The sequence below is a fragment of the Clarias gariepinus genome, chromosome 4, assembly GCF_024256425.1.
Source record: "Clarias gariepinus isolate MV-2021 ecotype Netherlands chromosome 4, CGAR_prim_01v2, whole genome shotgun sequence".
Lineage (NCBI taxonomy): Eukaryota > Metazoa > Chordata > Actinopteri > Siluriformes > Clariidae > Clarias > Clarias gariepinus.
In genome coordinates this window covers 41062501-41087500 of record NC_071103.1, presented here as the reverse complement: position 1 = coordinate 41087500, position 25000 = coordinate 41062501, and the positions used below count along the sequence as shown (strand labels likewise).

At 47.3% G+C, this 25000-nt stretch overlaps 3 protein-coding genes across 3 annotated transcripts in view; all 3 read left to right on the top strand.

The window, feature by feature from the left end:
- Positions 1–8446, top strand: part of dcun1d3 (defective in cullin neddylation 1 domain containing 3) — a 12410-nt gene extending 3964 nt beyond the window's left edge. The window contains exons 2-4 of the mRNA XM_053494737.1: positions 4784–4855; positions 6311–6859; positions 7025–8446. Coding sequence (XP_053350712.1) covers positions 6444–6859; positions 7025–7517 — 909 coding nt within the window. The 5' untranslated portion in view covers positions 4784–4855; positions 6311–6443 and the 3' untranslated portion in view covers positions 7518–8446. The remainder of the gene's footprint in view (positions 1–4783; positions 4856–6310; positions 6860–7024) is intronic.
- Positions 1–25000, top strand: part of LOC128520493 (NACHT, LRR and PYD domains-containing protein 14-like) — a 550151-nt gene that overhangs the window by 263399 nt on the left and 261752 nt on the right. The window lies entirely within an intron of this gene.
- The window catches only part of LOC128520492 (katanin-interacting protein), a 16853-nt gene continuing 1127 nt past the window's right edge, over positions 9275–25000 (top strand). The window contains exons 1-26 of the mRNA XM_053494750.1: positions 9275–9468; positions 9985–10034; positions 11559–11644; positions 11890–12035; positions 13035–13135; positions 13406–13507; positions 14851–14940; positions 15174–15396; positions 15570–15695; positions 15916–16124; positions 16273–16394; positions 16841–16934; positions 17099–17299; positions 17411–17548; positions 17868–18498; positions 18639–19286; positions 19851–20059; positions 20148–20226; positions 20356–20533; positions 20769–20934; positions 21014–21186; positions 21292–21344; positions 24041–24151; positions 24295–24434; positions 24551–24652; positions 24743–24903. Coding sequence (XP_053350725.1) covers positions 9462–9468; positions 9985–10034; positions 11559–11644; positions 11890–12035; positions 13035–13135; positions 13406–13507; positions 14851–14940; positions 15174–15396; positions 15570–15695; positions 15916–16124; positions 16273–16394; positions 16841–16934; positions 17099–17299; positions 17411–17548; positions 17868–18498; positions 18639–19286; positions 19851–20059; positions 20148–20226; positions 20356–20533; positions 20769–20934; positions 21014–21186; positions 21292–21344; positions 24041–24151; positions 24295–24434; positions 24551–24652; positions 24743–24903 — 4346 coding nt within the window. The 5' untranslated portion in view covers positions 9275–9461. The remainder of the gene's footprint in view (positions 9469–9984; positions 10035–11558; positions 11645–11889; positions 12036–13034; positions 13136–13405; positions 13508–14850; positions 14941–15173; positions 15397–15569; positions 15696–15915; positions 16125–16272; positions 16395–16840; positions 16935–17098; positions 17300–17410; positions 17549–17867; positions 18499–18638; positions 19287–19850; positions 20060–20147; positions 20227–20355; positions 20534–20768; positions 20935–21013; positions 21187–21291; positions 21345–24040; positions 24152–24294; positions 24435–24550; positions 24653–24742; positions 24904–25000) is intronic.

Here is a 25000-nt window from a genome sequence, read left to right as displayed (position 1 = left end):
TAGCCGTCACGTACACGTGTGTGTGTGTCTGAGCCGTCACGTACCCGTGTGTGTGTCTGAGCCGTCACGTACGTGTGTGTGTGTCTGAGCCGTCACGTACGTGTGTGTGTGTCTGAGCCGTCACGTACACGTGTGTGTGTGTGTCTGAGCCGTCACGTACACGTGTGTGTGTGTCTGAGCCGTCACGTACGTGTGTGTGTGTGTGAGCCGTCACGTACACGTGTGTGTGTGTGTGTGTGTGTGAGCCGTCACGTACACGTGTGTGTGAGCCGTCACGTACACGTGTGTGTGTGAGCCGTCACGTACACGTGTGTGTGTGAGCCGTCACGTACACGTGTGTGTGTGAGCCGTCACGTACACGTGTGTGTGTGTGTGTGTGAGCCGTCACGTACACGTGTGTGTGTGTGTGTGAGCCGTCACGTACACGTGTGTGTGTGTGTGTGAGCCGTCACGTACACGTGTGTGTGTGTGTGTGAGCCGTCACGTACACGTGTGTGTGTGTGTGTGAGCCGTCACGTACACGTGTGTGTGTGTGTGTGAGCCGTCACGTACACGTGTGTGTGTGTGTGTGAGCCGTCACGTACACGTGTGTGTGTGTGTGTGAGAGCCGTCACGTACACGTGCGTGTGTGTGTCTGAGCCGTCACGTACGTACGTACGTACGTGTGTGTGTGTCTGAGCCGTCACGTACGTACGTACGTACGTGTGTGTGTGTCTGAGCCGTCACGTACGTACGTACGTGTGTGTGTCTGAGCCGTCACGTACGTACGTGTGTGTGTGTCTGAGCCGTCACGTACGTACGTGTGTGTGTGTGTCTGAGCCGTCACGTACGTACGTGTGTGTGTGTGTCTGAGCCGTCACGTACGTACGTGTGTGTGTGTCTGAGCCGTCACGTACGTACGTGTGTGTGTGTGTGTGTCTGAGCCGGCACGTACGTACGTGTGTGTGTGTGTGTGTCTGAGCCGGCACGTACGTACGTGTGTGTGTGTGTGTGTCTGAGCCGTCACGTACGTGTGTGTGCGCCGTCACGTACGTGTGTGTCTGAGCCGTCACGTACGTGTGTGTGAGCCGTCACGTACGTACGTGTGTGTGTGCGCCGTCACGTACATGCAGTGAAATGCTTATACGACTGCTAGTGACCTTAAAATATTAAGGTCAAAATATTAATATTTTAAATATAGAAAAGAAAATAGAAATAGGAATTTGTCAAAAACTAATTTAGAATTTTTAAATGGCTGTGGTGTGCAAGTATGCATAAAAAGTGACTTTGTAAAGTGTCTTATTTAAAGTGATTTTTGCAGTGGAGTTACAAAAAGATGGTAATTACTCCTGTGTGGTGTATTGATTGAGAGACCGTATCGCCTGTGGGAAGAAGCTTCTCTTCAGTCTCTCTGTGTTGGCCTTCAGGGAGCGGAATCGCTTCTCAGACCGCAACAGAGAGAACAGTCCATTGTTGGGGTGGCTGAGGTCCTTCACTATCTTCCTGGCCTTGGTCCAGCACCGCTTGCTGTAGATTGAGTGCAGGTCAGGGAGCTCGGTGCAGATGAGGAGCTCAGCCGATCTCACCACCCTCTGTAGAGCTCGTCTGTCCGGCATGGTGCTGTTCACGAACCAGGAAGTGATGTTTCCCGTCAGGATGCTCTCTATGGTGCAGGAGTAGAAATTCCTGAGCACCTTAGAGGGCACCTTCTGAAGTCTCTCAAGCATCTGAGGTGGTAGAGACGCTGCCGGGCCTTTTTTACCACGGTGTTGATGTGACAGGACCATGACAGGTCCTGCGTGATGTGAACACCGAGGTATCGGAAGCTGTCCACTTTCTCCACTGGGCTCCTGTAGATTATGGGGGGGTCTGGTAGTTCCTCTCCTGCTTTGTACTAAAGTCCACTATCAGCTCCTTTGTCTTACTGACGTTTAGAAGGAGGTTGTTCCTCTGGCACCATTTCTCCAGATTTCCAATCTCCTCTAGGTAGGCCATCTCGTTGTTGTTCGTGATCAGGCCCACCACGACGGTGACATCAGCAAACTTGATGACGTTGGTAGTGGCCACGCAGTCATAGGTGTACAGAGAGTACAGCAGGGGGCTCAGAACACAACCCTGGGGGGCTCCAGTGCTGAGGGTGAGAGAGGCTGAGACATGTCCGCCCATCCTTACTGCCTGTGGTCTGCCAGTCAGAAAATTGGAGATCCACTGACGCAGTGATGAGCTGAGTCCCAGGTGCTCCAGTGTGGGGTTACTGCTTAACACACATCTGCTTAACTGCTCTGTGTGTGTATGTGTATGTGTGTGTGTGTGTGTTGAAGGAAGGGTTAATCCATAATGAGAGACACCTCAGTCTGGGCATGTCGGGGCAAAGCACCACACACACACACACGCACAAATGCACATAAACACACAGGAAAAAAAATCATGCAAAATATGAAAATATAAACACAGACACGCATGCTCACCATATGCACAACTAAAACACCCCTCTTCAGATAAACACACACACACACACCTCCGTGCGCGTACGCACGCACACACACCGTGAGCTGGTAAAGCTGCAGGACATGAGAGCGGAGGATTTCGTTATTGCGCGGTTCGCTGTGCAGGAGCGTTTCGTAACTCCGGCTGTGTCTCAAACTCACACGGATCTCATTAAGAGGATGTTCGACTAAATGTTTTTAGCACATAAATTATTTGATACAAATAAATAAATACTTATACGATTTACAAACTTTACAGAAAATATACAGCTCGGGGGAAAAAAATTATTTTAAAAAGGGTTGTTTATTTTATTATTTACACTGACTACAAAATCGATATTTATATATACAGTTGACCCCTGAAATTAGCGGGGTTCACGTTCCTAGAGAACACGTAAATTGTAAATAACCTTAAATTTTGTGTGTGTTTTTTTTTGTTTTTTTTTCCATATGCCTATAAATGCCTGTTTTATATGTTCCCCAAAGCACTCACTCGCGGGGACCTGGAGCCTATCCCAGGAGGCTAAGGGCATACGGGACAGGGTGCCAATCCATCGGCGGGCAACACAAACATACACACACTATGGGCAATTTGGGAACGCCAATCAACCTAACCTACATGTATTTGGACTGTGGGAGAAAACCGGAGTACCCGGAGGAAACCCACTAAGCACGGGCAGAACATGCAAACTCCAGCACACAGAGACAGGAATCGAGCCTGGCCCGGAATCGAACCCTGACGCTGGAGGTGTGAGGCGACGGTGCTAACCACTACACCACCGTATCGCAGTTTCCCAAAACAATTAAAAAATTAAAACCCTAGCATAATACAAAAATATAAAAATAGGGTGTAGAGGTAAACCCAATCACATTTGACCCACTTTGAGTTTATGAGTGGTTGCTGCAAGACCTGCGCCACCTACTGGAGCAGAAAGTTAGCAGGGAAAGAACAAGACGTGACATTTAAGCAACGAGACAAATCGCACAATAAACCTGAGCGTGATGGAATCACACCAGATATTTCAGTGCTCAGAAATCAATGGACTTGATTTCAGTCCATGTGTGTGTGACTGGTACTGTTCAGAATCTCTGTCAGAATAAGAAATATAGGAAAATCATCAAGCTTATTGATTCAAATATTTAATCAGTTCAAAGAAATATCACGCTCTTATGCCCCAGGTGTTTATAGTTTTTTAGTAGTATTGGTGTTTTAGTCTGGCTTTGATTTGTTTGAATCTGTGTGTCGATCCAGATCACCTGAGAGCCGCTCTGTCCTCGGCGGTGTATCTGATATCAGTGCTCTCGGGAGTGTTAGTGTTCAAGTCTCATGACCACTTAGCGTACAGAAGTGTGGAAGCACAATAAAGTTCTGATGTTCTGTATCGTTGTGACTCACCAGACTAAAGAATATAAAACCCTTAACCTTCATTAATTATTTGTGTTATTGTTATGATGATGAGAGATGCATTATATTATTATTATTATTATAAATTGGGGCTCATATAAATGATCTTAAAGAGCATTCCTTAATTAAGAATAAAACAAAACAAGCTAAGCTGGAAAAGTATTGCATCACTCGTTATTATTAATGTTGTTAAAGGTGTGTTTAAAATGGCTCTGTTTAGAGATTTCTCATTAAGCTTAGATTTAATCAGTTGAAACTGGGGGTGGAGTTTCATCTGAGCTCTAAGCTTGTGCTTTATTCAGTATTCACTTACACGCATGTGTGTATACGTTCACACAGTCCTCAAATACGAGTGTTGACGAGCGGTAAAGTGTCCTCGCAAGGGACCGTTTCTTAGTTTTTAAACTAATTAACATCAAGTATGCTGCATCACATCCTCTTTCTGTCTGTCTGTCTGTCTGTCTCTCTGTGTCTCTCTCTGTCTCTGCAACATCGAGTTCTTATATTCTGTTTATTTATTTTATGTTTCTGTTCACAGTTGGTTCATTTAATAGTTTTTCTTAGAACAAGCAAATCTTCAGCACTGCCTGTGTGAGATTTTATCTGTTTGATCTGGCAACCCTGGGATATATTTATTATCACTTTATCACTGTAGAATCTCTGTAGGATAGTAAGCAATATGGAGCGTGTATCATGACTGTGTCTCTTGCGTTCAGGTGTGTGTGTGTCATGCTGTAAGGAAGCTACTCAAATACACAAATAGATACACACATTATCCTAATAGCCCCCCGGGGGTTGCGTGTGCATGTGTGTCTGTGTGCGTGTCAATCTTCACTGTAGTGAACCCAGCATGGTGCTGATGTAAAGTTAATTATCTGCTTTCTGTGTGTGTGTGTGTGTGTGTCTCTCTCAGGTTAACCCATGCTGGCCTCTGGGCGATGGACCCCTCTCAGATGACACCACTGTCCTCCGCTCCGAGGCTCAGGTAAGGCTCGTCATTGGTCCGTTCCATCTTTGTGGGTGTTTACTAGTAAAAATGTGTTTTAACAGCCAAGAGTGAGACGTTTCCTCAACCATCAGGATGAAGAGACGAGTCGCACGGATAGAAATGCTCACAGGTGTCCAGCTCTGCTTCAGGTTTAGTGACTCTGAGTCAGTACGACATGGCGACTGATTCTGACTCTCTGGGTCTAACGCTGTGGGACATAGTGATCAGGTTTTGACCCTTTTAGGTTCTGGGGTGTCGGCATCAGATCCGACTCTAAATCAGTAGAACACTAAAATCAGGTTTCTCCTAATTGAATCTGTAAAAATAGACAAAATAGACGTCTCCACAGGTTCAGTTAAAAGAGTCTGTGTACTCATGTCCTCTGCGCTGTCCACTTCTCACCCCATCGCTCAGGACACCAGGTGTTAACACTGGAGTTACACAGGGCGTCTTATTCGTTACCGCATGACAATCAGTCGGAGTGATTTAATTTTAAGGGTCATGACCGTGTTGCCTATGTTCATACACTCTGTGTGTGTTGGCTCTCCGCTCTGCGGTTCATGCCTCACCGTCTCACTGAGCCCATGTCAGTGGTGAGATGTTTCTCCACACGTTTCCCAGCGAACCTGCAGAAGTTCCTCAAAGTGAATATTTTCAGGACTCCACTCCACCCCACCCGTGGTGTTTGTCTCCGCCCCGCTGGAGTGTCGAAACACCCGAGGGAGTGTTGCTGTTGCACAATACGCATCTAATCGGCAGTCACGGCCAGGAGCGGATCGTTATCCAGCCGCACCGCCGACCCGCCCTGTGACTCACTCTCATCATGACTTCACACACGTGTGATTTAGCACTAATCTGACAACGAACGCTCACGTACGCTTCCGTGTTTATTTATAGTCTAGCGCTCTTGCATATGAGTTTCCCCCGACAGTAGCAGTGCAGTGTGTAGATGATCAGGGTGGAGACAGACAGGCCTGTTAGGATTCACTGACGTAGAGACGTTTCAATAAACACTAATCACTGCTCTGGAGCGGAACGCCAGGACCGTTAGAGCACGACATGCCTGAGGTTTTTAGCAGCTTGTTGTCTGATTCATGTTCAGTACACAGCGACGCATTCAGGTCCAGTTCATCATGGTGACGCCTTCGGTCTGGCACGCTGGCCGGTTCTGATTCTGTTACCATATGCTGACCGGTTCTGATTCTAGATGATTCTGTAAACGATTTTGTTCAGTTATGATTCTGTTAGGACACACTGACTGGTTCTGATTCTGTGCTACATGCTAACCGTTTCTAATCAGTTCTGATTCTGGACAACCCCCTGACCGGTTCTGATTCGTGATACGTGACGGTATTTTTAGCGGTTCTGACGCTGTTACGACACTGACACGGTCTGATTGTGGCACACAGAGTAACTGTGTGTGGGTTTTTTTTTCTCCGTGTTGTTGTTCAGGGCATGGTGACCGCTGTCAGGTGGCGTAGAGCCGGAGCCGAGCGGGCCTGAGGAGGAGGAGGAGGGTCAGGAAGGAGAAGGCGTGATAAAGAGGAAGAGAGACAGCAGGAGAGAGAGAGAGAGAGGGAACACCATGGGCCAGTGCGTGAATAAATGTAAAAACCCCACATCCTCTCTGGGCAGCAAAAGTGGTGAAAAGGATGCTGGGAAATCCCATGGCAAAAAAGGAAGCGGAGGAGGCGGGCCGAAAGAGGAGGCCAAGTTTCCTGCCGATGTCAACGGCACCAAGTCGCCCGAGGTGACCACGGACACCTCCACGACCACACCCCTTTTTGATGTGAGGAAGGAGGAGCCGCCGCAGGATGGGGAGGGGCTTTCTCTGGCTCGCATAGAGGAGATGTTTCTGTGTTATAAGGACGAGCACGAGGACGCCATCTTGGAGGAAGGAATGGAGCGATTCTGTAACGACCTGCACGTGGACCCGGCCGAGTTCAGGGTGCTGGTGCTGGCCTGGAAGTTTCAGGCTGCAACCATGTGCAAATTCACCAGGTGAGGGGTCACAACCTGTTTGTGTGTGAATTAAATAGTTTTAATTGGCAGTCAGGTCTAGGTTTTGATGTCACTATACAAGTAACTTTAAACCTTTAAAATTTGATTTATTTTAGATTGTGAGACATTTTCTCTCTCTCTCTCTCTCTCTCTCTCTCTCTGCAGAAACGAGTTTGTGGAAGGCTGTAAGGCGATCCGTGCTGACTCGGTGCAGGGGATCTGTCAGCGTTTCTCAGCCATGATGGACGACTGTCGCTCCGAGGAGAACTTTAAGGACTTGTACCGGTTCACCTTCCAGTTCGGGCTGGACTGCGGCGAGGGCCAGCGCTCACTACAGCGCTGCATCGCCATCGCCCTCTGGAGGCTGGTGTTCACGCTGGACACGCCGCCCGTGCTCGAGCGCTGGCTCCACTTCCTGTCAGAAAACCCGTGCGGTGTGCGCGGCATCTCGCGCGACACCTGGAACATGTTCCTGAACTTCACACAGAGCGTCGGGCCCGACCTGAGCAACTACAGCGAGGACGAGGCCTGGCCCAGCCTCTTCGACTCCTTCGTGGAGTGGGAGAACGACCGGAGCAGGAGGGGACAGGGGCAGAGAGAGACGGGGGGCAGAGTCGGGAGCGGCTCCCAATCCAACACAGCCGAGCCCACGGCGTGACGGGACAGAAACACACACACACACACACACACACGCGCACCTCTGGGAGCGTACAGGAAGAGCGCAGAGTCCCTGAGAGTGCAACATAACGGGAAAACGCAGGGCCGGAACTGATCATCACCCGGAGTGGGCCCTCAGCACGGCATGATGGGAACCTGAGATATACGTGACGAGCGTTGTTATTATTATTATTATTATTATTATTATTACCTGGAACTTTATCTCTGATGATCCGACTGCGCTGATGGGCGTTTTATATTTTTAAGCATTGCTGTAACATGACAGACGTCCCTTATACTTCCTCCCCGAGATATTTTAATGTTGTTGTTTTTTTTTTGTTTTTTTTTCCAAAGGGCTCCAAAAGAAAAAATATTAACAAAATGGTGTTTTTTAGCACTTCTATTTAATTTATTGTTTTTATTTCTTTGCAGTATTTTAAAAGGAGAAAAAAAATGTTCTTGAATATTTTTACGCCACAACATCAACACACCCAAAAAAACAGACGCTCCCCAGACGTCTGTGGCTGTGGCAGCCAGCAGTCTGACTTTTGACCATTTGTTGCTTATTAAAGAAGGGAAAATCTGGTCAATTCCACGTAAAAATGATGTCAGGACGAGAGGGGGAGAGAGAGATCAGATCAGGGCTTTAACGGTTAACTCCAGCACACACTTTTTCTCATTATTCTCTCTCTCTCTCTCTCTCTCTCTCTCTCTATGTAATTTAATGCAGGTTCATTCACACTCAAAGATTATTGTACCTCCTGTTTTTTTTTTTTTTTTTTTTTTTTGCGGTTTACAGTTTGTTTTTTCCCCTTGCAGTGATTTAATTTCTGATTTATTTTTGCCTGGTTTTATATAAAGACGCAAGAATTTATAAACTAATAAAATGTGTGAAATTGGGCAGTGGACCACACTAAGCCTCATCTTCACTTATTTATTTGTATACTTGTGTACTGTAAGTGTGTGTCACTGATGGTTGAAGAATTTGTAGATATAGTTAAAATGTTAAATCTAATAATAATCTGCTGATCTTTAATGTAATCAGTGATATTATTATTATTATTATTATAATTATTTGAGGTTGAAGCCCACGTCCATGTCTGTGTGTCTCTCTGTACAGCAGAACTCTCTGTCTAACTTATTAATACAAAGAAATCCCATTCTGTAAGGTTGAGTATCTTACGCCTTGTTTACACTAAGTTGTCCTTCTTTGGTGCTCAGACAAATACACTCCCTGTTCGGTAATCGGAGAGTGAATCACAGATGAGAAATGGAAAAAGTAGATCAAAGGATAAAGATGAAGTTTTGTCTTAAAACCACTCCAGCGTGTTAAAATTCACTTATACCACTTCAGCGCTGTTATTTCAGCCAAAGTGAAAATATTCAAACCTGCCTTTATTTATATGCATTTATTTAATTCATGACATTTTTGGGGTTTCTGTGATAGTTTATAGCTCTAAGAAGTGATCAATCTAAGGCTTTTATGAACTAATATTTGACTAGAAACAAAACAAGCCTGTATGCAGTGAGGAGTGGAAGGTACCGTGGGCGTGGCCAGGAGGGACAAGCCTGATCTCTGATTAATCAGCGACTGTTCATATTCAAACCACGTGATCTTGAGGGAACTGCTTTGCGTGATTGGTTAAACGGTCTTCCTGTGCGCCAATCCAGTGCACGGCTTTTCAGCCGACGCGTTCTGATTGGTCCGCGCGTTGCCACGGTTTCAACCCGCCACCTGAGGAAAAAAAAAAAAAAAAGGGGAGCGACACGCGCTCCGCATGATGCCTGAGGCGGAAGGCGCGAGCGCTTTATGATGATTGGTCAACGGGTCAAAGCGCTCTGTGATTGGTCAGCGGGGTTGCCATGGTGACCAACTGTCAACAGAGTCTGGTTTGTGAGAGCATGAAGTCGAGTAATAGTGCAGAGCTGCGTGTCGGATAAGCTCATGGACTGTGAGTGAACGCGTTCATTAACACACAAGACACATTAGATAATTATAAATATATTTATTAAAATGTAAAATAAGTGCTAGAATTAGTGCATCAACGCGCCATGTTATGTTTATAAACTAGAGGGCTAATAGGAGTCCCACCGCTGTACAGCTGTGTTCATCATCACGACAGGATGTTTGGGTTTTAAAACAATTCTACTTACAATTTAGTGTCATTATGACGTGAATACACACTTAACCCTGTGGAAAAAAGATTGCGCGAGTAAGTTTGTTGTCATGTAAGTCAGGTTTTGGGGGGAAACTAAGCAGATGCTAACTAGGCCCAGAACTGAGCCGCGGTCTGGAGTTGTTTTCATACCGGGAAAGGGAGCGCGCATCCCGGGGAGCTCTGACCCTCCTCCCGCTGACAGCTGCTTCACCGCTGCTTCTCTGACTGGGATGCATTAAAACCGCGTTATACTGGAGCTAATGTTTTCATTTCTTCCCTGTGTGTGTGTGTGTGTGTGTGTGAGCGCAGGGAGGTGTGAGAGGAAACCCGCAGCGGACACACCGATGAGATTACCGCAGGTACGAGTACAGGGGAGTGTGTGTGTGTGTGTGTGATCGAGAGAGTGATGAATAAATAAATTAAGATTAAATAACCTAACAGCTACAGCATGATGCTCGAACGAGTCGATTCTTTGAGTCGACTCTCTGAATCGGCTCGTTACAGGTGAAATGTAAACGTAATAAATAACCGTAATGTAACGTATAAAAGCGCAGTAAATTAACACAGTGAGTGCAGGAGTGATTACCGTATCGTCTAAAATGTTTAGCGCTCATTATCTCGGCATTTAACGAATTTAATCTGTAAAAACGTCCTTAAGGTGAAACACATTGTCCCATAGGAATTAATGTAAATGCAGATAATATGTTCCAGCCACCCAAAAATATTAACAATATTGCCAACACTATCATATTTTCATATTTTTTATAATTTGTTTTTTCCAATTTCCTCCCCTAATTTAGTCGTGTCCAATTTCTCCCTGTCACTAGGGGGCTCCACATTAAGGCTATTACTACCACTCAGTCGGGTGGACCGAAGACTTGTTTCCTCCGAACCGCGTGACGTCAGCCGACCGCATCTTTTCGAACTGCTCGCTCACGCTCCGTTAGGGGCGGAGTAACACACTCGGAGGAAAGTGCTATCCACTCCTTCCGCGTGCGCGAGCTCACAGACGCCTCTGATTGGCTGTAGAGCCGTGATTAATGTGATTACCGTGATTACCTCTCATCCCTCCCCCCTGAGAGAGCTCGGCCAATCAGCTCTCTCTGTGCCTCCGGCTGTGAGAGGTTACAGCATCACCCGGGGTTCAAACCAGCGACCTCCGGATGATAGGGCGAGAACTTTACCACTGCGCCACTCGGAGGCCATAATCATATTTTTTTACATATAAAAACAACCAAGCTTTTTAGAAAAGACATGTAAATAAGGTAAAATATAAAATAAATAGACATCAAACCTTGTTTAACCTTAATTTATGATTCCTTTTGTCACCAGCTGCTTTAAAACCCAAACTGAAAGCGACTTCCTTTTCTTCTTTCTACCGTCCTTGATAACATTCCTGTAACCCGCGGTGCTGCGTCTTCACTAAATCTTACACAAACTGTCCTCACTTTGCTTTGCACTGACGCTAACGGGTTTTGAGCGGCTCACGGACGTACACGCGGCGGTTTGTGTTGATCACTAATCAGTGTCTCTAACACTCATCTAATTCTCTGTCTCTTTGATCTCTTTTTTCTTGTTCTCTCGGTCTCTTATTCCCAGTCTTCTCTCTCTCTCTCTCTCTCTCTCTCTCTCTTTTCCCTGTCCTGTTCTCTTCTCATTTTCCTTTCTGTCTCTCCCTCCGGTGGTCTCCAGTCCCCCCTGCTGTCCTGCGGAGTCTCGCTCTAACGGACCTGCAGGCTTCCTGTAAGACTCTCTTCTTCTCTTATTATTTTCTCTTAATCTCCTCTTCTTATCTCACCATCCTCTCCTTCATGAGGATACAAAACTGTGGTCATGTGACTAGAGTCAGCTCTGTGTGTGTGTGTGTGTGTGTGTGTGTGTAGGATGGCAGTAAAGGTGGTGGAGCAAAACAGCCCTCTGCGAAAGAGCAACTGGATGAATATTTAATCAGTCTGCAGCGCAGGAACAGGTGACACACGCACGCGCGCACACACACACACACACACACACACAGAGGTCAAATGACAATCACAGTTTTGGTGTGTGAACAACATAAAGTGTGAGCTGTGTTCTCGTGCTCCCTGTGTGTGTGTGTGTGTGTGTGTGTGTGTGTGTGTGTGTGTGTGTGTGTGTGCGTGTGTGCGCGTGTGTGCGCGTGTGTGTGTGTGTGTGTGTGTGTGTGTGTGTGTGTGTGTGTGTGTGTGTGTGTGTCAGGGCTCTGAGGAAGCTGCAGGTGAAGGACCCTAAGCAGGTGGAGTTAGAGCAGCTGGAGCAGGGCTTCTGTATTTATCTCAACGGTGCTAATGCTAACCCGGCTAACGCTAAGGGCAGCCGGAGAGTCAGACTCACACACACTGCAGGTATAGTGTGTACAGTGTGTGTGTGTGTGTGTGTGTGTGTGTGTGTACAGTACCATTAAAAAGTATTTGCCCCCTTTTATTTTTTGTATATTTGTGAAATGTAATCTTAAACCCAGGCCTGATTACTGACAGACTGTTGAATGAAAAGTCTTAACTTCAATAGACTCTGACTGACAAAGTGCAGGCCTATGATGTAAAGAAATTCATGAACAGATGAGAGACAAAGTGATTGACGTGTCTCAGTGTCTAAAGGGTTACAGAGACGTGTCTGAGGCTTTGGGACTCCAGTGAACCACAGTGAGACACATTATACACACATGGAGACAAACATGGGACAGTGAAGAACCTTCCAAAATTACTCCAAGAATTTACACAACAACCAGGAGCTCATAAAAGAACCCAGAGGAACATCTAAAGACCTGCAGGCCTCACTCATCCCAGTTAACGTCAGAGTTCATGATTCAACAGCAGGAAAGAGACTGGGGGACAAAAATGGCGTCCATGGGAGAGTTCAGAGGTGAAAGACACCACTGACCAAAAAGACACAAAGACAAACACATTCACCAAAAAACATCTGAATTATCACAGCGACTTTTGGACGAATATTCTGTGGACTGATGAGACACAAATTAAACATCCGGTATAAAAGAACACAGCGTTTCATAAATAATAAATGATGCCAGCAGTCAGACGTGGTGGTGGTGGTGTGATGGTCTGAGGCTCTGCAGCTTCAGGATCGGAGTGACTGAGTGCTGTAGTTGATGGAACTCTGAGCTCTACCAGACAATCCTGAAGGAGAATGTCCAGCCATCAGGTCGTGACCTCGAGCTCAAGACCACTTGGGTTATACAGCAGGGCAATGGTCTAAACACACCAGCACCACCTTTAAATAGCTAAAAAATGAAGGGTTTTATATATATATAAATCATGTAGGGGCAAATACTTTTTCACAGCACTGTGTGTGAGGCTATGGAAAATAAATTGTAATTGAACACACAGACGGTCCCGCGAGGAGTGTAGAGGATGTGTTCGGAGTGAGTCATCCTGTCCCGAGGAGTCAAACAGCACCTGAGAGGGCACAGCGCAAAGAATGGGTCCAGGTACACACACACACACACACACACACACACACACACACACACACACACACACACACACACACACACACACCATGACCTAAGGCAGTGTGAATAACCGTACAGTGTACAACATCACCAGCTTAGACTGTTATCCCTCTCATCGGAGTGTACAGGGTACTGAGTGTACTGAGGGTACTTAATGTACTTAATGTACTGAGGGTACTGAGTGTACAGGGAGGGTACTTAGTGTACTGATGTCCTTGTTAAAGACTCCTGTTGTGTCATTCGCAGGAATCGATACAGATCCGCACGGAGACCGGGGCTCGGCTGAAAATATCTCCTGAGAATCGTTATTCAGAAGACTTTGAGTTATATGAGAGCGTAGATATGGAGGTAAAGAGTGTGTGTGTCTGTGTGTGTGTGTGAGATGTTTATCTTGATTGAGCATTGAGTGTAATTAATACTTATCATCAGTCGGTGTACACTATTATGATAACCATGGTAACCATGACGACTCGGCTGTATTCTAATAGTAGTGTAGATATTCACACTAACTGATAGGGACAGGAATCACCAGGGACCATCTGATACGATATGATCACGATATGATCACCATACCTCTGTGGGATATGATCACCATACCTCTGTGGGATGTGATCACCATACCTCTGTGGGATGTGATCACCATACCTCTGTGGGATGTGATCACCATACCTCTGTGGGATGTGATCACCATACCTCTGTGGGATATGATCACCATACCTCTGTGGGATATGATCACCATACCTCTGTGGGATATGATCACCATACCTCTGTGGGATATGATCACCATACCTCTGTGGGATATGATCACCATACCTCTGTGGGATATGATCACCATACCTCTGTGGGATATGATCACCATACCTCTGTGGGATATGATCACCATACCTCTGTGGGATATGATCACCATACCTCTGTGGGATATGATCACCATACCTCTGTGGGATATGATCACCATACCTCTGTGGGATATGATCACCATACCTCTGTGGGATATGATCACCATACCTCTGTGGGATATGATCACCATACCTCTGTGGGATATGATCACCATACCTCTGTGGGATATGATCACCATACCTCTGTGGGATATGATCACCATACCTCTGTGGGATATGATCACCATACCTCTGTGGGATATGATCACCATACCTCTGTGGGATATGATCACCATACCTCTGTGGGATATGATCACCATACCTCTGTGGGATATGATCACCATACCTCTGTGGGATATGATCACCATACCTCTGTGGGATATGATCACCATACCTCTGTGGGATATGATCACCATACCTCTGTGGGATATGATCACCATACCTCTGTGGGATATGATCACCATACCTCTGTGGGATATGATCACCATACCTCTGTGGGATATGATCACCATACCTCTGTGGGATATGATCACCATACCTCTGTGGGATATGATCACCATACCTCTGTGCCACTAAATACTGCGATCATTTTACTAACATTATTTTTACAAACTTCACGTACAGGAGTTTAACACTAAACTTTAAATGACATTAATCACAACGCTACATTGTTACTGAGCAGCGCGTATCTATAGATAAAGGTCTGAGATGTAATTATAAAATATAAGAAGCAACAAAAAAACAAACATTACTCTTTAAGAATAGAAAATGTCATAACATGTCACCTGTGAGGACTTTATTTCTCTGTTTCAGGAGGAGGGAAATGTGTGTAAGGTGCCGGAGGTGAAGTCTCGCTCAGAATCCGAACCTGCAGAAAGACTCCTGCTCAACCTGGACCAGGTCAAAGTGAGGAACTGTGACATCAGATCTAACCAGCTCTCATACTGACCCCTGAACCCCCGCCCCCCCCCCCCCTCTGACACCCCCGCTCCCAACACCACCACCGACCTCAGACCCTGACCAGTCACCATAACCGAGTCCTAATCATCACCAACCTCAAACACCTCCACCAAAAACACAAAAATATAGGTATACTTTAAATGTGTGTGTGTGTGTGTGTGTGTGTGTGTGTGTCTCAGGTGTTGCGGTGCAGTCTGGAGGCCAGTGTGAGGCGGAGCAGCTTCGACTCTGCAGGCGAGGAGTCCGCCGACGAGTGTGTGGAGGAACAGATCGAGAGGGACGACAGTAATGACAACATCGGTGACATCACCCTCCCCCCCTCCCCTAAAACTAGCCAGCCTATCAGGAGTCAGTCCGGCTCTGGTGACCTCATTGTGCTGGACTTTAGCCCCGCCCCTACAGGTATGTTCCCACTTGGGGTAAACATGAGGGTAAAGGGCTGAATCACACACCACCTACACACACCTGCACTCAGGGCGGGGTTATAAACACTGCCACGGGTACTGGATATGTCGTGTGTGTGTGTGTGTGTGTGTGTGTGTGTGTGTGTGTGTGTGTGTGTGTGTGTGTGTTAGGCCGTAAAGTGGAGCGTGGTCTGTCGGCTAAGAGGAAGGAGAACGTGGAGACCTTCATCCCCATTAAACCAGTTCGGCTAAACAGAGAAAGCGGGAGGTCAAACAGAACCCAACAGGACACACCACGTAAACACACACACACACACACACACACACACACACACACACCTATCTATGCAATCATACACACGTACTAACACACAGCCTCAGAGGCGTCATCTCACACAGTACAGACTCCTCTGAAACCATTGTGTACTTCATAAAAGTTACATTTTAAATAAATAAATCAACTCTCTCTGTCTGTCTGTCCCCCCCGTCTCTCTGTCTCTCTGTCTCTCTGTCTCAGGTCCCGGTAGTCGTGTGAAGCGCCCCCTGTCTGCAGTGCGTCAGTCCCAGAAGGACGAGGACCCCCAGGACACGGCGCTCAGTGTGTTCCAGGCCGTGCAGAGAGAGAACTCCTCCCCCCCGCACACACTCACATCAGACACACACCATCACACACACTCACCTGAGCACCCAGAGCCCCAGGATCCCGCTCTGTTCAGCTTCAGTCCGGTACACACACACACACACACACACACACACACACACACACACAGTTTTATTTGTTATTCTGCTTTACTGTAACCCCTGTTTCACTGTAACAGTGCTGTGTAAATGAGAATGCTGTGTGTGTGTGTGTGTGTGTGTGTGTGTGTGTCAGCAGGTGAACTCCATCACACATCAGGCCGACATCAACGCTAACACTGAGGAGAGGGGGGAGGGGGAGGAGTGTGAGAATCAGTTAATGAGAGCCATGAAGAGGATCGCACTCATGGGGCCCGGGTATCTCACACACACACACACACACACACACACACACACACACGCACACGCACACACACAGAACATATTCTTCTGAATGATTCTCCAGGTTCTCCACATGATATTCTCTCCCTGTCTCGTTTCTCTCATCCTGCCTGTCTCACTCTCTGTCTCACTCTCTGTCTCACTCTCTCTTCCTTTCCACTTCTCTCTGATGATGTCTTATATTTTTATCCTTTCTGTCTGTCTCTCTATTTTTCCCTGCCTGTTTCTCTCTTCCCCACTCTGTCTCACTCTGTCTCACCCTGTCTCACTCTTATTTTCTTTCGGCCCTCCCTGTCTCTCTTTATTACTCTGTATTACTTTTGGTCTCTTTCACTGTCTCACTCTCTGTCTCACTCTCTGCCTCACTCTCTATTACATTCGGTCTCTCTCTGTCCCTCTGTCTTCCTGTCTCTCTGTCTCAGTCAGCAGAAGAGGTTGTTGAAGGCTCTGGAGAACATTGAGACTCCGCCCACAGTTTCTCACACACACATCAGCAGCAGCACTTCCTCACCTCCTGTAAGTGTGAGTGTGTGTGTGTGTGAGACTCATTTATTTCTGTATGAATTTACCTACTAATGATTCCTTAATAGACGTGATATTATATTAATAAACGTTAAAAGGTCCATCACGTTACTTATGTCATGACGTCGCTGAGGGAAGTTTGTGTTTTACCGCGACAGAGGAGGCGGGGCTCGGCGGAGGCTCTCTATGTCACCATGGAGATTCTGTCGAACTGGGGTGACATGGGACGCGTGGGCCTGACGGAGGTCCAGTTCTTCTGCAAGAGGAACCGCAAACTCCACGTCTCTCCACACGACCTGGACATCCGGAACGTCCACCAGCCGGGGAACCTCGGGGCGCTCGTCAACGGCAGGACTAACGTGAGACGGAGCAACAGCCCTCTATAGTACCCCCACGCTCACTGGAGGGGGAGGAGTCATTAATATACTGTTATTATTACTGTGTGTGTGTGTGTGTGTGTGTGGTTACAGAGCACTAGAGAGAGGGACATGTGGGCGTGTCAGTTCCACGCACCGGTACAGCTGTACTTCGTGGTGAGGAACACCGAGAGCTCGCCGGACTTCAGCATCGCACAGATTAAAATCTGGAATTATAACCGCAGTCCGAAGGTGAGCATGCGCACACACACACACACACACACACACACACACACACACACACACACCTGTGAAACTGTAACATAAGATACAAAAATTGTGTTTGTTTATTAACAGTCTGTGTGTGTGTGTGTGTGTGTGTGTGTGTGTGTGTGAGATAAAGTAGAGCAGGTGGAGATTAGCTGTAGCGGATTAGCTAAGCCAAGCTCCAGTTTGCATTTATCCCTTGTGTGACAGGATACACTTAAGCTCCACCCACACACACACAGCTTACACAGCAAGACTCATACTCAGATTGTGGTGTACGTGTGTGTGTGTTTTTTCCCATCAGGAGCTGGGCGTAGGAGCGCGTGACGTGCGTGTATACGTGAACAGCACTCTGGTGTTTGACGGGCTGCTGGGTAAAGGCTGCGGTAATCAGGCGTCCGATTACAGCACTACCATCACCCTGCAAGACCTCCAGCTCCCAGAATGCACCTCTCCCAGCACACGGCACCATAACGCCCCTCCTCGAGAGCCCGACCGGTCCGATGCCGACTCCCGTATCCTGAAGGAAGCGAGCGGTGATATGCCGAGAGACTCCTCTGTGCGTGGAGATCCACCCCTGCCCGGGAACTGTGGGGAGCCGGTTACCACGGTGACCACCCAGCCAGGTTCACACAGGGCTCGAGAGCGCCCCGCATGGCTGGAGACTCAGAACAGGATCGACAGCAAACACCAGCGCACTGCCAAACACAAGCTGTCCATCCTGAGCGACGTCCCGTGCGGTCCGGCCAGCGTCTGCGGCCACCAGTTGGCGCCACTCGCAAACACGAGGGAGAGGAACCGCGAGACCAAACCGGAGCGTGAGCCGGATCTGTTAGAAAGCCTGGGCAAGGGGCAACCGCACGTCCGAGCCGTCAGCGGGCGCAGAGGTTCCGCACGCTCGCAGGTTAAACCAAGTCAGGATGCGGAGACGTCAGGTAAACTGGTGCACAAACTTATGCCTTATTTCTTTTATACAACAATTAATAAAGTAGGAGTAAAGAACAATGTTGTTTCATTTGAAAATTGGCTACAAAGTATTCTCATGTCTGTATTATCACTTCTCAACCTGTCGTAGAGGAGCCTGGACCAGTTGCCAATGGCAACCAACGTCTGCGATCCCGCTGTCTGAGCAACGCGGTTGAGACCAAACCGACAAAGACGACGAGATCACCGGACTCGCCGCTGAAGTTTGATCATCCCGAGGGTGACGTATTCGACGAGTTTCTCCAGCGCCGGTCCCGCCCCTCCGCGGTGACGCCAGACCCTGTGACGTCTGACCCTGAGGAGGACTTCGAGATCCCTGTTCTTCCACAGGGGCGGCACCTGGTGATGCGTATCCTGTCCACGTGGGGGGACCGTTACTACGTGGGCCTGAACGGTGTGGAGATATTCAGTGCGAGCGGAGAGCCGGTCACGCCGCGTAGCATCGCCGCCGTCGTGATCGGGCTCCCCGAGAACAACGATAACGTCTCCAGGGTGGCAGACGGCGTCCAGCGCACGCAGGACGACTCGCACATGTGGCTGGCCCCGTTCGTGGCGGGGAGGAGGTGCGAGATCTCGCTAGATCTCGGAGAGCCTCAGCGCCTCGCCATGATTCGGGTGTGGAACTACAACAAGTCCCGCATTCACTCCTTCAGAGGCGTGAGAGAGGTGGACATGCTGCTGGACGGACGGCGGATCTTCAGAGGAGAGATCGCTAAAGCTTCTGGCACACTGTTGGGAGGTACGAACATGTGGATGGCCCCAGATTAGAGGGGACAAAGTCCATTTGGGACAGGGGAACCTAGCTGACACTGTGGATTGAGAATCGTGAGAACTACGGGACATGGGGGCCTAAGGGACAATATAAACTAGGTCTATAGAACAGTGATGACTGGGGACACTGTGGAGGAAGGGTCAGTGGGGATTGAGTTACAAATAAAGGATGCAGTGTGGACTAGTGGACCAGTTGATTTAGGACAGTTGAGATTGTGGAATTGTGTATTGGGGACTCTAGAGACTGAATAGTGAGAACAAGGTGACAGTGTGGACTGTGGAAGACTGTGAATTTGGGATTAAGATAAAGAGAGGACCAGGGAACAGTGTGGACTGGAGTACAGCACTAGGGGACAGAGCAGAATGAGGGACGATGCGTGATAGTGGGAACTAGAGGAACATGTGAATTGGGGACAGTGCTTATCAGGGGACTGGGGGACATCAGGGATTAGGAAGAGTGTGGACTGGAGTCCAGCACTAGAGGACAGAGAGTGGGGACTAACCATTTATCCTGATCATTTGTCTCTCTCAGGTCTAGATCAGTTCGGTGATACGATCCTTTTCACCACGGACGATGAGATCCTGGAAGCCATGTCCCGATTTGACGACACATTCGTGTGTGTTAACGAGGGGGCGGGGCCTGGGGCACAGGGGGTGGAGCTTCAGCGTCCTCAGACTGCAGATGAAGATGAAGAGGACGCATCACACACTCGGACTGGCTTCTGGGAGGACAACAAGGATGTAAGTGTGTGTGTGTGTGTGTGTGTGTGTGTGTTATATACTTTACACCTGTGTGTGTGTGTGTGTGTGTGTGTGTGTGTGTGTGCAGGAAAAGGACAATGAGGACAATGCGGTTGAGCCGTGCGCTGAAACAGAGGACCGGGGTTCTGGTCTCTACACTGGAAAAAGTAAGACCAGCGTTCTTCACTAACATTAATTCAACACTCTGTGTGTGTGTGTGTGTGTGTGTGTTCTTGTTGTCTTGCAGCAGATATACCTTTATATACACAGGTGTGTGTGTGTGTGTGTGTGTGTAGGCCTGCGTCTGTCTCTGATGTCGACGTGGAGTGACACTCACTATCTCGGCCTCACCGGGTTGGAGGTTGTAGGTAAAGAGGGCGAGGTCATCCCTGTCAACGTCTCCATGGTAACGGCAACCCCACGTGACCTCAATGACCTCCCGGAGTATAACAACGACCTTCGTACTCTGGACAAGTAATTTACCCCTTATGTGGTAAATTGTTGCAGTTCCTCTGTGATCCTACAGGTGGTGCTGTTTAAACTGTTTACACTGTTGTCAGGCAGCCTGTTGGGAATTGTAACAAAATCTGAACAATATCAAAATAATTGTTTTTTTATTGTGATACAGATCTAACTGATATCGAGGTCCCTGCTCTTTAACACCCTCATACACACACACCCTCACACACACACACTCTCTCTCTCTCAGGCTGTTTGATGGAGAGAACATCACCACTGATGATGAACACATGTGGCTGATACCCTTCACCCCCGGCTCAGACCACACCCTCTCCATCCGGTTCAGCCAATCACAGACCGTCGCCGGCCTCAGGGTCTGGAACTACAACAAATCACCTGAGGACTCGTACAGAGGGGTGAGAGGGGGGAGGGGGAGCGGGAGGGGTGAGAGTGTATATATGTGATATTTAATAATAAGGTGTGTGTGTGTATCAGGTGCAGGCGTTGTGTGTTTACGTGGACGAGGTGTGTGTCTCACCGCCCGACGGGTTCCTGATCAGGAAAGGACCCGGGAACTGTCACTTTGACTTCGCTCAGGAGATTCTGTTCATCGACTACATACAGTCCTCTAGTGTGTGTACAGTCTCACCCACAACACACACACACAGGTGAGATAAAACACACACACACGCAGGAAGACAGTGTAGAGCATTAATTCAAGAAAATATATAAAAAGTCATATACTACTGGTGTGTGTGTGTGTGCGTGCGCAGGAGTGAAGAGAAGGCCAGTATGGAGTATGAGGCTCCTCTCACACCATGTGGATGTATCCTTCTTCCTGCTATGAAAACTATTGTGTGTGTGTGTGTGAGATTGCAGTGTTTATACAGGTAGTCCCCGACCTACATACAGTCGAGTTACAAATTTCCGCAGATACAGTGCATCCGGAAAGTATTCACAGCGCATCACTTTTTCCACATTTTGTTATGATTGAAGGGCTTTATGGTCCTGAGCAGTGCAGTTGCTGTACCCCACTGAGATCCAGTTTGTAAAAATTTGTGCTCTTAATGGCACAGCAGTAAAAGTTCTCCAGTATCCTGGAACACAGGTGGAACTTTTTAAGTCTTCTCAGAAAGTACAGATGCTGCTGTGCCTTCCTGATCAGGAAAGAAGAGTTCAGAGACCAGGTGAGATCCTCGGAGATATGGACTCCAAGGAACTTAAAGTTGGTTACACACTCCACAGCAGCTCCATTGATGTGAATGGGAGCATGAGCGTGATTGGCAGCTCGTCGGAAACTCACAATGATCTCTTTTGTCGTTTTGTTGTTTAGTTCCAGATTGTTGTCTTCACACCATGATAAAAGATGCTTGATCTCCTCCCTGTAAGCCGTCTCGTTGTTGTTACCTCTGATCAGACCCACCACTGTGGTGTCATCTGAGAACTAGATAATGCTGTTGGAGCTGAAAAGGGATTGTAGTAGAGGGGACGATATGCATCCCTGAGGAACTCCAGTGCTGAGGGTGAGACTGGAGTAGGTGAGGTTATTCAGGCGTGGTCTGTTTGTAAGGAAGTCTAGTGTCCAGTTGCAGTGGAGTGCTGATGCAAAGCTGTTTCAGCTTCAGGGCTAGCGTGGAGGAGCTAACTGTGTTAAAAGCTTAACTAAAGTCTAAAACAACATCCTGGCATCCTGTCGAGTTAATTGGCGTACTTTATATTGATATTTGTGTCAAAGCCGTTTAAGGCTCACTTTGTCCACGACTTACAAACAAATCTGACTTACGAGCATGCTCCTGAAACGGAATTTATAAGTAACTAGGGGACGACCTGTATATATTAAAGAGGTCAAATTATACCATTTTAAAGGTTGATAATATTGCTTAATTTGACAGATGAGGTAAGACAGGAGTCCCCATGGACTATGATGTTTGCAGATGACATTGTGCTCTGTAGCGAGAGCAGGGAACAGGTGGAGGAAAATTTAGAGAGGTGGAGGTATGCTCTGGAAAGCAGAGGAATGAAGGTTAGCCGCAGCAAGACGGAATACATGTGTGTAAATGAGAGGGACTCAGGAGGATCGGTGAGGCTACAGGGAGCAGAGGTAAAGAAGGTGCAGGATTTTAAGTACTTGGGGTCAACGGTCCAGAGCAACGGAGAGTGTGGAAAGGAGGTGAAGAGGCGGGTACAGGCAGGTTGGAATGGGTGGAGAAAAGTGTCAGGTGTGTTGTGCGATAAAAGAGTATCAGCGAGAATGAAAGGAAAGGTGTACAGGACAGTGGTGAGACCAGCGATGCTCTACGGCTTAGAGACAGTGGCGCTGAAGAAAAGACAGGAGGCAGAGTTGGAGGTAGCAGAGCTGAAGATGTTGAGGTTCTCCTTGGGAGTGACAAGGATGGATAGGATTAAGAATGAGTTTATCAGAGGAACAACCCACGTTAGATGTTTTGGAGATAAAGTCAGAGAGGCCAGATTGAGGTGGTTTGGACATGTTCAGAGGAGAGATTGTGAATATATCGGTAGAAGGATGCTGAAGTTGGAACTGCCAGGCAGGAGGTCTAGAGGAAGATCAAAGAGGAGATTTATGGATGCAGTGAGAGAGGACATGAAGTTAGTTGGTGTTAAGAGAAGAGGATGCAGAGGATAGGGTTAGATGGAGGCAGATGATTCGCTGTGGTGACCCCTGAAAGGGAACAGCCGAAAGACAAAGAAGAAGAAAGAAGAAGAAGATAATATTGCTTAATTAGTCTCTTAAAACAGGTTTACATGTATGCAAGGTCAAAAAACACCTAATTTTACCTTATTTCTAAATGATTCGTAAACGACTCGTGTGAAGCAGTTGGAAGATTCAGTCTGTCTAAACCCCTCCTTTCCGTGAGCCCTCACTGCTGTGATTGGTCAGATGGTGCGGTGATTTCTGATTGGTCTATTGCTACAGCGTGTGTCGAAATTCTTGCCGGGTTCACTTAAACATTTTGTAATATAAAAAAAAGAATAAAAACGAGAGCTTCTATGGCAAGCCCTGAGGGAAAAAATGCATCCGCACACGCGAAGTGTTTATGCGCCGTGTCACTTCGCGAGTGTTTAGTTCAGTTTTGGTGAATGGTGGAGAATAAACAGTTAAAAAGAATTTCGTGTGCTTTAACTTTTATTGTTTTTTATATTACAAAGTGTTTAAGCGAACCCGGCATGAATGTTCGGTCACATTAACAAGAGTGTGGTAACGTTAATTGTAAGATGGCGGGCAAGTTGTTCAGGACGTAGAAGGTGGGCGGACATTATGCAAATGTGTTACGGAGTGACGTGGATCCGTAACAGAGTAAAAATACATTTGCTAACGACTTTTTTTTTAATAGACAAAAACATTTATCGTGCACTGTCAGCGTCACAGATAGTTTATATAATATAACTTCTGTCACAGAGGAACAGATTACAGCTTCAGCCTCTCTCTTACTTTTCCTTGACTGCACAAATCTTTGTATGTGTCTGTGTGTATTGTGTGTGTATGTGTGTGTGTGTGTGTAGTTATTTTTCAGTTACAGCTTTTGACCACATGGGGCGACCCGTACTACATCGGACTGAATGGGCTGGAGCTTTACGACCACAACGACCAAAAGATCCCACTTAGTGATAACAGTACGCACACACACACACACACAAACACACACTTAACTCATTCAATACCTTTTTATCGATACACATTAGAAGTTAACTACTGATAAAAAATAAAAATATGATATAAAGTGTGTGTGTGTGTGTGTGTGTGTGTCTTCTGTCAGACATCGCTGCGTTCCCAGACAGTGTGAACGTTCTGGACAGTGTGTGTGGAGACGTGCGAACTCCAGACAAACTGATCGACGGCATCAACAACACACACGATGGACGTCACATGTGGCTCGCTCCGGTGCTGCCTGGCCTGGTGAGTGTGTGCGAGTGTGTGCGAGTGTGTGCGAGTTCAGTTCTATTTATCTGTTGTTTGCAGTGTAAAAATGGATGGAGGTAACCCTGTGTGTGTGTGTGTGTGTGTGTGTGTAGGTGAATCGTGTGTATGTGATCTTCGACCAGCCTGTGAGCGTCTCTATGATCAAACTGTGGAATTATTCCAAAACACCACAGAGAGGAGTCAAAGAGTTTGGGGTAACACACACACACACACACACATGCATAAAATGAGGGGAGCAAATAATCTCTTACCAACTCAAGTATTTTGTGTGTGTGTGTGTGTAGCTCCTCGTGGATGATCTCCTGGTGTATAACGGGATCCTGGAGTGTGTGTCACACACCTCGCGGGGGATTCTGCCCACCCTCGACCCCGTCATCCCCTACCACACTATACTGTTCACCAACAACACACACATCACACACCGCGAGAGAAATACCGTCATCAGGTACACACACACACACACACACACACACACCTTTAATGTTGATCATTTCATTATTTAACATTATGGGGAAAGAATAAGTGTGTGTGTGTGTGTGTGT